The 13,284-nt window shown below is 40.5% G+C and overlaps 1 protein-coding gene across 2 annotated transcripts in view; it reads left to right on the plus strand.

Annotated features, from left to right (window-relative positions):
- Positions 1-13,284, plus strand: part of CDK15 (cyclin dependent kinase 15) — a 90,691-nt gene that overhangs the window by 39,136 nt on the left and 38,271 nt on the right. For both annotated transcript variants that reach the window (XM_025404663.1, XM_025404664.1), the window contains exons 9-10: positions 3,449-3,542; positions 10,081-10,144. In XM_025404663.1, the coding sequence (XP_025260448.1) occupies positions 3,449-3,542; positions 10,081-10,144 (158 nt within the window). The remainder of the gene's footprint in view (positions 1-3,448; positions 3,543-10,080; positions 10,145-13,284) is intronic.

The following is a 13,284-nucleotide window of genomic DNA, read 5'->3' on the forward strand; positions in this document are numbered from 1 at the left end:
AATAGAAAAATAAAAGGAAGTGGAAGCTAGTTCCCTATCTGGACTTGAATGTTCAGAATATTTAAAATGTTTGCTTTAACAATAGTCTGTGGTGGGCAAAATAGATGATAGCCACATGACTTGTATTCTTAAGGGCCAAGAAGCAAATTAAAAAAAAAAAACAACACAGTTCTGAACAGAAATGAAAAAAATAAGATAAATTGCATAGTTTTGTTTGTATGTATGTTTGTTTGTTTGTTTGAGATGGAGTCTGGCTCTGTCACCCAGGCTGGAGTGCAGTGATGCGATCTAGGCTCACTGCAAACTCCGGCTCCCCAGTTCAAGCAATATATTGATGTATATGTATATGTATACAATATAATTGTATACATAATTTTGTATACAATTTTAGTGGTATAGAAGGTAAATGACACGACATAAGGAATTGTGTAACAAAATGACTTCTTGGTTCCCTACAGCTGTAAGTATGAAAACACATCGGCCAGGCACGGTGGCTCATGCCTGTAATCTCAGCCCTTTGGGAGGCCGAGGCGGGTGGATCACAAGGTCAGGAGATCAAGACCATCCTGGCTACATGGTGAAACCCCGTCTCTACTAAAAATACAAAAAAATTAGCCAGGCATGGTGGTGGGCGCCTGTAGTCCCAGCTACTCGGGAGGCTGAGGCAGGAGAATGGCGTGAACCCGGGAGGCAGAGCTTTCAGTGAGCCCAGATCGCTCCACTGCACTCCAGCCTGGGCAACAGAGCGAGACTTCGTCTCAAAAAAACAAAACAAAAAAAACACACCATGAAAAGGCAACAAGCTTCTTCCAGGCAATGGAAGGCTTTTTGGGGGAGAAAAGAAAGTGAATTACAGGTTTAAACCTAGGAATGTCATTTTTTGAACCTTGTTTAAAATGTTTTCAATCCTTCTAGTGGTTTGTGAGCTCCTGGGGTTTCTGGGAGGTGTTTGGTAACTGGATAGAGGGTTAGTTCATGCCTTTAAAAGCCAATACATTTCCATTTCTATTTCATAACCAAGTAATACGCCAATTATGTATGTATTTTATATACACAGACACGTATTTATTTTTACTTCAAAACAAAATGGTGTGAGGCCTTTCAAGAAAGTGCAAGTGGAGAAGTCACAGGGGGCAGGGTGGAGACCATTTGGTGGCGCCCACGAACTAGGTTTCTCCATTGGCTTATCTCTTAGTGGATCATTGCTAGCAACCAGTGTGTTTTTAAGCATTTGACAGTTTTCCATCACTTTTATTCGCCTTCATATATTGTTTCATTTATACCCTTAATATCTCTTGTTTTAAAGACAGGAGACAAAAAGAACATGGATATTTAAACACAAGTTAATGAGGAACTTTAAAATAACAATAATTCTACAAATTTACCTCAAGATACTCTACCAGATTCATAAGTTAAATTTATCTGATCAAAATTCTTGTATCACATGTCAAGATGTTTCTTATACAGCAAAAATCAGTAGAAAAGAAAAAATAGGCCAGGTGCATGGTGGTTCACACCTGTAATCCCAGTACTTTGGGAAGCCAAGGCAGGAGGATTGCTTGAGGCTTGGAGTTCAAGACCAGCCTGGGCAACATAGTGAGATCCCGTCTCTATAAAAAATATTAGAAAATAAAAAAGAAAAAGAATAAAATGGGGCTTTTTAAAAATTGGCAATAAGGCTGGGTATGGTGGCTCATGCCTGTAATCCCAACACTTTGGAAGGCTGAGGCAGGTGGATCAATTGAGGCCAAGAGTTTGAGACCAGCCTGGCCAACATGGTGAAACCCTGTCTCTACTAAAAATACAAAAATTATCCAGGCATGGTGGTGCATGCCTGTAATCCAGTTACTCGGGAGGCTGAGGCAGGAGAATTGCTTGAACCTGGGAGGTGGAGGTTGCAGTGAGCTGAAATTGCACCACTGCACTCCAGCCTGAGTGACCCTGTCTCAAAAAAAAAAAAAAAAAAAAAAAAAATTGGCAATAAAAACAACCTGTTGCTTCATGGAGGACAAACCTGCTTGCAAAGCTCACTCTGATATCATTTTTTAAGCAAAACTCTAAGAACAAGCCAGTCAGTTAAGTTAAAACCAAATATTAGATTATGAAAAGAGTTTTTGTCTATTTTTACAGGATAAGATACAAATAAATTTCACTCTTTCTTTTAATATGTACTCTGTTCCCAAACCAGAAACAAAGCAGTTTTTAAACTTGATTGTCAATAAATCTACTTTCTCCTACACAATCAATGAAAAGTAATCTAAACAGTGTATGTCAGGCCGTGTGCAGTGGCTCACATTTATAATCCTAGCTTTATGGGAGGCCTAGGCAGGTAGATTGCTTGAGCCCAGAATTTCAAGACCAGCCTGGCCAAGATGGTGAAATCCCGTTTCTACTAAAAATACAAAAATTAGCCAGGCATGGTGGCAGCTGCCTGTAATCCCAGCTACTTGGTAGGCTAAGGCAGGAGAATCGCTTGAACCTGGGAGGCGGAGGTTAAAATGAGCTGAGATTGCATCACTGCACTCCAGCTTGGGCGAGAGAGCAAGATTCCACCAAAAAAAAAAAAAAAAAAAATTGCAGAATCGGTGTCAGCAACTTGGAAGAAAACTCTGCAAACAAAAGTCCTCTTTTTTTTTTTTTTTTTTTAAACTCCTAGGAACCAAATTGTTGTGGAGAAGGAGCAAATCAGACATGTTTAGCAACATTCTTTAAGCAGGAGTCAGAAGTAAGCTAACACTACATAACTGCTAGGCCAGCTTAGGAGCCCAGGACCGATGACTCTCAGTTGTTTTATGGATTATTTTAAGAAATGCTGCATCATCAAATTCTTAATATAGAGGATGATACATAGATAAGTGTAGACATCAAAGACTCTGAGTCAAATGCTGAATGTGGAAAAGTTTTAGGAATACCTAAACCAATTTATTTTGCTTAATGTTTCTCTTTTTCATGTACAAGTATGCAATATGAGAAAATAATCTACATTTAATTAAATTTATAACAGCCCTTTAATAAGTATAAAATGAACATTCCGATCACATCATAGTTTAACTTGCATTTTTTTTTTCTTAATGGCAAAAATCCAATGATGCTTCTTACAATGATAGCATCTTAGACTCAATGAAAAGTGGGGATGAAATGAAATTTGGGGGTGCAGTACCTTCCCCTCTTCTCCTAAAACAGATAATGAGCTTGAATGATCTATAATGTTTGCTAACTCTACTGCTTTCCTAACTGCTTCTCGTGGTGTTCCATTTTAATAAAAAGCTGTGGGCTGTTCTTATTTTTGTTTGACATGGGGACTTTTTTTTGGCCCAAGACTTTTAATATCATGTGGTCCCTATTTAACTCTCCCTAAAATATTTCTCGGGAGGAGAAATTCTAGTAGTTCAGTTTCGCTTGTATGATTTCTTTCAAAGTGTCAATTTACTCTTGTTTCCTTTGCTAGGGGTGCAGGCTGCATCTTTATTGAAATGTTCCAGGGTCAACCTTTGTTTCCTGGGGTTTCCAACATCCTTGAACAGCTGGAGAAAATCTGGGAGGTAAGAAAAGAATTCTTGTAAAGAAAATGAAATATCTGCATTTTAAGTTTTGAACCAAATTTGCCTTACAGACAAATGAAGCAGTCCATCTGCTTTGAGATATTAAGCCATATGTTAAGATTGTAGAAACTGTAGCATTTGCCACAGCTATAAGCACTCTGGGAATGTGTGGTCAGGAAACTCCCTGTTGCCCCATAGCAGCCCATGAATCCAGCTCACTGAATGACATTCAGGTCTCCTGCTACCCATCATTATTATTGTCTTAACCTCCCCAGGGCAATTTCTGCCATTACTACTCAGACACACCCCTACTTTGCTACCTCCAGTTCTAATGCTACCATATATTTGGCCCTGGATCTTTGTCAACTGAAAATAAGACAGAGAATTTTCAACTGGGTACAGTGGCTCATGCCTGTAATCCCAGCACTTTGGGATTGCTTTGAGCCCAGGAGTTCGAGACCAGCCTGGGCAACATGGCAAAACCCCGCCTCTACAAAAACATACAGAAATGAGTGGGCTGTGTGGCGCACACCTTAGTCCCCGCTACTCAGGAGGCTGAGATGGAAGGATTGCTTGAGCCCAGGGAGGTCGAGGCTGCTGTTAGCTATGACAATGCCACTGCACTCCAGGCTGGGCAACCAAAAAAAAGACACAGAATTTTCATAGAACCCTGATAGAACAGAGGCTTTCCATCTTAGTGTGAGAGAAGTGTACCATTTATCATGCTTATCCACAACCAAGTTCCTAAAGTGTCAAGGTGCCTTTGTGTGTGTATATGGCTCCATTTTTTCATTCATTATTTATCCCTACCTCATTTGCCTACGATATGCTTTGTTTTTATGGCCCTTATATAGTATTACAGTCATACTATAGTCATCTGTATATTTCCTTTTTTGGTCATATTTTTATTGTGGTAAAATATATAAAACATGAAATTTACCATCTTGACCCTCCTTAAGTGTACAGCTTATCGGCATTAAGTACATTCGTATAGTTGCGCCACCATCACCACCATCCATTTCCAGAACTTCTCTATCATCCCTAACGGAAGCTCTGGACCCACTGAACAATAACTGCCCATCTTCCATCCCCTAGCCCCTAGTAACCTTTAATCTACTTTCTGTCTCCCTGAATTTGCCTCTTCTAGGTACCTCATATAAGTGGAATCATACAAATTTGTCTTTTTGTATCTGACTTATGTCACTTAGCATATTTTTAAGGTTCATCCATGTTGTAGAAAGTGTCAAGGTGCTTTAAATCGGCAGGGTGCAGGGGGGTACTTTATTACTTGCTATCCTGGATCCCGCTCTTTGTCTTCTGGCTAAAATAAAATGTACTTTGTGAAATTAAGACATTTTATAGAGGTTAATTACTGACATTAAATTTTCTTCTAGAAACATGGGGGCTATTATGAAGGAACATGGGAAAAACTGGGAAGCATTCACAACTAAAAAAAAAAAAAAAAATCCCAGCCAAAAGACTTTTTCTAAAAACGTCCTTGCAAGGCAGAGAAATCCTTTCTTCACATTGTGAAGAAAGGTGCTATAACATCATCTAAGCTGGAGACAGCCTACTGTAATAGCTCTGAAGTCGGCAATAGCTCTGAAGTCAGAAGACCTGGGTTTGAATTCTAGCCATTTTCTAGCTAAATGAACAAAAGCAAGTTATGTAGTCCCTCTGAACTTTCATTTCCTTGTCTGTAAAATGGGAACAGTGATAAGGACTTTCTAATTCTTGCTTTGAGAATTCCATGAGAACAAATGCATAACAAGCTCCATGCACCATAAATGCTCAATAGATGTTTGCTTTCCTCCTGTCTCATATAAATTGTTGTACGATGTTTCAGTAACCTAACTGCTAGCAAATATTACCTGAAATTTAACCTGATTGTTCTCTTCTTTCACTTAGCAGTATTACTTCTTGTCCACAATAGAGGAAGCACAATTGCAGTTCTGATACTGCAATGACCTTTTATACATTTGCAGAGTTTTTCCTGGTCATTTAATCAGGAAACAACACTTAGTGGTTATTCACCATATATAAGGTAACTCTATAAGACTCTACAAGGTCTTGTAAGAAGCTGTAAGCCAAGAGGGGAAAAAAACAGAATAAGAAAAACACATGATCTGTATTTTCATTTCTTTGTATATATGCCCTGTATTGGGATTGCTGGATCATATGGTAGTTCCATTTTTAATATTTTGAGGAACTTCCATACCATCTTCCATAATGGCTATGCTATTTACATGCCCACCATCAGTGTGCAAATGTTCCCTTTCCTCCGCATTCTTGCCAACACCTCTTTCATCTTTTTGATAATAGTTGTGAGGCGATATCTCACCATGGTCCTAGTCTTCATTTGTCTAATGACTAATGATATTGAGCATTTTTTCATATACCTCTTGACCATTTGTAGGTCTTCTTTTGAGAAATGTGTATTGAGGTTTTTAGTCTATTCCTGCTACCATAACAAAATCCCTTAGACTGGCCATTTTATAAAGAACAGAAATTGACCACGTGTGGTGGCTCATGCCTGTAATCCCAGCACTTTGGGAGGCCAAGGCAGGTGGATCACCTGAGGTCAGGAGTTCAAAACCAGCCTGGCCAATATGGTGAAACCCCATCTCTACTAAAAATACAAAAACTAGCCGAGTGTGGTGGTGGACGCCTGTAGTCCCAGCTACTTGGGAGGCTGAGACAGGAGAATTGCTTGAACCCAGGAGGTGGAGGTTGCAGTGAGCCAAAATCATGCCACTGCACTCCAGCCTGGGCAACAGAGTGAGACTTCGTGTCAAAAAAAAAAAAGGAACAGAAATTTATTTCTCACTGTTCTAGAGGTTGGAAAGTCCAAGATCAAGGCACTATATGCTCTTGTCCAGTGAGAGATTTGGCTTCCAAGTTAGTGCCTTGTGGCTGCATCCTCCAGACAGGACAAATGCTGTGTCCTTACGTGGTGGAAAGGCAGAAGAGCAAACGGGCCTGGCTATTTCTCTCTAGCTCCTTTATAAGGGCATTCATCTCCGTCCTTGTGTCCTAATCACCCGCTGAAGGCCCCACCTCTTAATACTGTTGCATTGAGGATAAAGTTTCAACATGAATTATGAAGAGAACACAAACATTTAAACCATAACAAGTGCTTTGCCCACTGGTTTTTTTTTGTTTTTTTTGTTTTTTTTGTTTTTTTTGTTTTGGAGATCAAGTCTCACTCTGTTGCCCAGGCTAGAATGCAGTGGCTTGCTCCCAGCTCACTGCAACCTCCGCCTCCCGGGTTCAAGCAATTCTCCTGCCTCAGCTTCCCGAGTAGCTGGGATTACAGGTGTGCACCACCACACCTGGCTAATTTTGTGTATTTTGTAGAGACGGGGTTTCACTATGTTAGCCAGGCTGATCTCGAACCCTCAACTTCTGGTGATCCGCCTGCCTCAGCCTCCCAAAGTGCTGGGTTTGCAGGCGTGAGCCACCGCGCCCAGCCCTTTGCCCACTTTTTAATGGGGTTGTCTTCTTGCTACTGAGTTCCTTGTATTTTTTTATATTAACCCCTTATCAAATGTATGGCTTGCAAATATTTTCTCCCATCGTAGGTTATCTCTTCACTCTATTGATTGTTTCCTTTGCTGTGAAGACACTTTTTAGTTTTATTTATTCCCATTTGTCTATTTTCACATTTGTTGCCTATAAGCAGGTTAGAAAATTATACAGATTATAAATAGTTCCTGAATTTGTGTTTTACTAAACATGGCCTACACAGATGAAAATAGGAAAGCTACTTCAGAATCTGTGATATTTGATGTCAGAAGTGCATCTCTGAAAGCAATGGGTCCATTCTAAATCTCTTAACCTCTAACCACAATTTGTTCTCCATTTATCCTGAGATCTCATTCTTAGGAATAAAAACACATTGAGAAGTCCTGAATCTTTGTTTTACTATTTTTCTGAAATGCCTGTAGTGTATGTGTTTACATCTAAATAATAGCTGTCACCACTTTCTGATCAATTTTAAAAACTGATTTTAAATAAGTGTTTTTCATAAATAATCCTGGATTTAGTTCTAAAATCAGAATAAACTATGCAAACTTTAAATCCATTAATCAAAATGCTTTTAGTTTCCTTTCCAACAAAGGCAGATAAACAGCCCCTTCAGACCACTGTGGTTTGAAACATAGCACTCACTGGCTGCCTTTTAAGGGCCTTCAGGGAGGGAGTAAAACAACAATTTTTGGTTTTCAGTTTCCCAGACAGTGAAGGAGAGATTTAGTAATTTTCTAAAGTGAAAAAGAATTCAATAACTTTCAAATAGAAACTGAGGTCAAATTTCCAAATAAAGTACATTGAATTTTTGTTTAAACTTTTAAAATCTCAAGCTTAAAGCTTTGAACGTAAGATTTAAAAAAAAATTTTGGTATCCATTTTGTTGGCTTTAGTTAAATATCATACAAAGTAACGAACCATCTGGTAACTGTCACCTTAGAGAAAACATGATAGTGGTTGTTATGTATTTCTTCTATTGTTTTCTCTTCATTATATTTGCTTTCTTTTCATTGCACTTTGCCAGCCAACAGAGGATGTATGGGTACATGTGATTCACACCCCCTTGTTTACACATGCATCTGTGCAAATACATAAGGTGGTAGGTTCAAAAAGAAGAATTAGCTTCCTGTCCCCTGGCCCTCTCCCACAAAAGAAGAATTAGTCCAGTTGGTTTTTCAAAATGGATTCCAGGATTTTTAGTGTTCCCTCGGGCTCGGGGTGGTTGATAGGAAAAGCCTGTAATCCTCTCAGTTGCTTTTTAGTTTGTTTAGGGAATGGATCAAAGAAGGAAGATTTTACTGGGTGGCATGATTTTTTTATTATATGAGGGAAAATAGCACTTCAGTGTCTTTTGTTTAAAGACAAGCTTAACAGATGCCAAAAAGTACACCTCTCAGCCAGAGTCCTAGTCAACAAGCTGATAGATATTAAGATTCTGGATTCTTCATTGATTATATTCAGTCATTGTTGGGCAATTGACTCCCTGCCGTAATAATTGGGCCAGTATATCTATAACCAGCATTTTACAGATGGATTCGCTAGACTCTTTCTGTAAGAGATGTTTCTAAAAAGAGTTATAGTGAGATATGCTTCTAAGAAAAGTTATACTGTAGTAGTGTAATGAAAGCTACTAGTGTTTTATTAGTATTTCACAAAAACAATGTTACTCTAGCTACCATATATGACTGCCTATGGGCTTTTATGATTATTCTAAAAAAATACTAAGGTATTGCCTACTGGGGAACTCATGGTGATAGCTCCATCCAAAGTCTGAGCTGTTTGGGCTTTGTACTCCAAAAGACTTTATTTTCATACATCTTTACTAAAAACTAAGGCTTTAAATTGGTAATTCAAGGCTGGGCACGGTGGCTCACACCTGAAATCCCAGCACTTTGGGAAGCCGAGGCGGGCGGATCACAAGGTCAAGAGATCGAGACCATCCTGTCTAACACAGTGAAATTCCGTCTCTACTAAAAATACAAAAAAAAAAAAAAAAAAAAAAAAAAAAAAAAAAAAAAAAAAAAAAACGCCGGGCACAGTGGCTCAAGCCTGTAATCCCAGCACTTTGGGAGGCCAAGGCGGGCAGATCACGAGGTCAGGAGATCAAGACCATCCTGGCTAACATGGTGAAACCCCATCTCTACTAAAACTACAAAAAAATTAGCCGGGTGTGGTGGCGGGCACCTGTAGTCCCAGCTGCTCCAGAGGCTAAGGCGGGAGAATGGCGTGAACTTGGGAGGCGGAGCTTGCAGTGAGCCGAGATCGCTCCACTGCACTCCAGCCTGGGTGACAGAGCAAGACTCCATCTCAAAACAAAAACAAAATCGGCAATTCAAAGCATAGGCCAGCTCTTTTTCAAGTGATGTTGTTCCCATGACAATCCATTAGTGAAAAACCAAATACCATATTCCAAGCTGCTAGTCACAGAGAAAACAAGCAGATGAGATGAATGTGATAGAAAGGACTAGAGTTAGTTTTGGGGTCATCTGTAGCCAACATTCCATTGTGTGAAGGCCAGTAATCTGAATCCTTTTTAATTTGAGCACATTGGGGAACAGCTGAATACCCATACTGAGGCATAATTTAGGCTGTAAAGTGTCTCCTGTCAATATACATATTGTCATCTGATGTAAGGCAAAGAGACAGTCACTCCTGCTTCTTTATATCCCTAGCTCCCAACATGGTGTCTTGATGCATGATGATCATGCAGTAAATCTTTAGTGATGAGAACATGACTTTAAGCAAGGCTGTGTGATCTGCCTCAGAACAAGTGAGTCAGTAAGAATGCAGGCCCAGGACCATAGGAATGTATTACAGTTTTGCCCAAGAAACCACAAACGTTGGAAACACTCAGAGTTCTTTCTTGTATACATCAGCTAGTGTCATGCAATGGGACATATATCTGACTCTTCCCTGTTCTTCCCTTATCTGTTCTGCATGTCTCCATACCTCTTCCATCCACCTCTTCTCCCCACCTCACCTGTCTTTTTCTTTGTTTGGCTTTATATAGGTGCTGGGAGTTCCTACAGAGGACACTTGGCCGGGAGTCTCCAAGCTACCTAACTACAATCCAGGTAACATTGATCTGAGCTTCCGAATACTCTGAGAATTAGTAATGTAAGGAGAGCACTGGCCACACTAACAGGGCGTTCTTCTTGTATTGTGAACTCAGCAGCAAAGATGGGTGTAGAGGAATTTCTACATTCATATATTCCCTGACTAATCTTTGTATGAGGAAGACACTGAAATAGTAATTGAGGTTAGACCAGTTCCCCAGCTCTGTAAAACAAGTAGCAAGCTGAATATAATTTGAAGTGACTATTACTGTGGATTCCACATCCATTGTCAAATACCCAATGGCTCAAAAGAACAACTCAAAAGATGAGCTCACTTTTGGGCCCCCTGATTGTCATAAGTTTATGGATTAAATTGTTAAATTTCATAAGTACAAAAAGAAAGCTAATGCAACAGAACAGAGGTAGAGGCTCGCTAGGCCTAGGACATGCCAAGTAAGCTGTCTCTAGGTTATACTAACAGTTCATTCATTGCCTGTAAACCTGACACTTGGTCATTTTCTCTCACATTTGGTCTTTCAAGACTGGCTTCTGGGATGGATTTAGAAGTGCTAGAAGTGTTATCCATGGGGAAATTCTTTGAGAAGTTGTTGCAAGGCCACATCGGAGGGATCAGGTTAAGCAGTAGTCACTTCAAGGATGTTGAGACAGAAGGGAGGAGACAGGCACTGAACTACAGGATGAAGGATCATATTAGAAGCTGAAGAAGCAAATAAAGACCATGCCAAAGCTGAGCTCTCACTGGCAGGGTTAAAGGGGAGGTAGAAAGGTACAGATAAGGACAAGGTTAGGGTGGATGTGCTCCAAGCCAGATTTTCTAGTCTATAATTGTTCCAATACTAAAAACGAAATCTTCCCAAATTGTTGTCCTTACTAACTTTTTTTTTTTTTTTTTTTCTTTTGAGATGGAGTTTTGCTCTTATCGCCCAGGCTGGAGTGCAGTGGCACGATCTCAGCTCACTGCAACCTCCGCCTCCTGGGTTCAAGCAATTCTCCTGCCTCAGCCTCCCCGAGTAGCTGGGACTACAGGCACCCACCACCATGCCCAGCTAATTTTTTGTATTTTTAGTAGAGATGAGGTTTCACCATGTTGGCCATGCTGGTCTCGAACTCCTGACCTCAGGTGATCCACTTGCTTCAGTCTCCCAAAGTGCTGGGATTACAGGCATGAGCCACTGCACCTGGCCTGCTGTCCTTACTAACTTTGGTATGAGATTATCCTGGAAGGGTTTCATAAGAGCAAGAAATTTTAGATAGAGTTAAAATGTGATTAAAGAGGAAAATAAAAGACATAGGGAGCCGGGGACTTTTTTTTTCTTCTTTTCTTCAGCATCCAATACTTTTGCTTACAGCTATCCATAGGGATCAGGCATCTTGAACCACCAGGATTATGGAAGCTCTACAGCAAGCTAAAGACTAACTGTAAAGTCCTTTCTGCTGCTGTGTGAATGGTTATATCCATTACTAAAGGCCTTAAAATCATTTGCAAATGGTTTATGATTTCTAACTATTTTTCTAGAGTTTAACACCTGAGAAAAATGCCATTCTCTGGTCACAGGGCTTGGAATAGTGCCTATTTCCATTGGTCTGAGATAGAGAAAAAAGAACAAGTTTCTTGTGGAGCCATGGTGCAGTCTGCAAATTGCTCCTATCTCCAGTTGCCATGGTTTCCAGGAGAACTTGGCTCTCATCTTTTCCTGCCCTGCCTGTACTTCTCCCTGTCCACTCTGTTCTCTATTTTCCCTCAGCTTCCTAACTGAGGATGCCAGCAGAAGTTCAGAGTCACAGATGGATTGTAGGAAACAATTTGGATGATGCCAACACAAAGCTACTGTGGTGGGCATATGCTGCTCCCCCAAACTTCAGACATTTGGGTTTCAGGTTGGTTCAGGCAATCAACAGTGATCCTTAATACAAAATGTCTTGGTGAGAGCAATAATCATAGAAACTTGGCCAAAGTGCTTCCCTGCCAGATTGTGTGCTTAATAAGATAACTGGGTTCCAATAAAACAGAGAAAATATGTTGTATTTTTAAAAATTTCCTGTTGTTTCAAAACAATGTGCAGGTTTTCTATATAAGAAGAAAAGTCTCCAGGCCCAATAGGGCGCATCATCCATTGTTTTTCTTTTAAGTTTTCAATTTAATTCGAATAGGTCAAACATTTTCAGGCACCTACTATCTGTCAGTTGCTGTGCCATGTGCTGGGGCTACATAGATGGAGAGGGTCCATTCTTGAATCTCTAGTGTTTGAGTTTGGATTCATTCATCCACACTCTTTCACCAGTTCTCCTTGTTACTGGGGTGCTCATTTGTGAGCCCTGCTTCCATAGCTTGAGGAGTTTGTGGCTGTGGGCCAGGCTGAGCTTATGGAGCAAAGGGAATTGGAACCTTAGCCATAGCCAAGATGTCTAAACCTGGATTTGGAAATCTTAGAAGTCCAGCCTATCTTGAGCCATGGGGTCAGTACTATCGATAACTCAATCCCAAGGACTGTGTTTTAAAAGGGTCTTCAACATCTGCATTTCAGGAACATCCCCTTACATGAGTCAATAAGTTCCTTTTGAGCCACCCCCTACCCATCTCCATCCCTGAGCTGCTGTGGCTTCTACACACTTGAATGTCAATGATTAAGGGCAACAGAAGACAAGCTGGGAGCCAGGAAAGTGTCACAGATGAGCACTGTGTCAGCAGCATTCTGGATGAGCTTCCCATTCCTCTCCTTTTCATTCTAAGTAGTCCTAGGAGCCCCCAAACTTTGAATCAGCCAGTACAATTTTGAGGGAGTCCAATTGTCCGAAACTTGGGAGAACCATCCAGTGTCCATCTACACCCATGCCACCATTTCTAGGCCTTATCTGGACACCTCTAGGAGGACAGCAAAGTTTCCATTTGTACAGCTTTTAAAAAGTCACCTGATGCTGACCCAGCCGGACAGATTTCTCTGACAGTTAACTGTTTTCTTGGAGCTTTGATGAGCGGGGTTGTAAGTTTTCTAGCCATCAATTCAGATTCTAGAGCCTGATTAAACCTGGGCAAGGTAAGAGGGTTGTGTGATTTTGGAAACTTACTTTTCCTTTCCTTCCCTCCTTCCCTCCTTCCTTCCTTCCTTCCTTCCTTCCTTCCTTCCTTCCTTCCTTCC

This window comes from Theropithecus gelada, chromosome 12, assembly GCF_003255815.1.
Source record: "Theropithecus gelada isolate Dixy chromosome 12, Tgel_1.0, whole genome shotgun sequence".
NCBI lineage: Eukaryota > Metazoa > Chordata > Mammalia > Primates > Cercopithecidae > Theropithecus > Theropithecus gelada.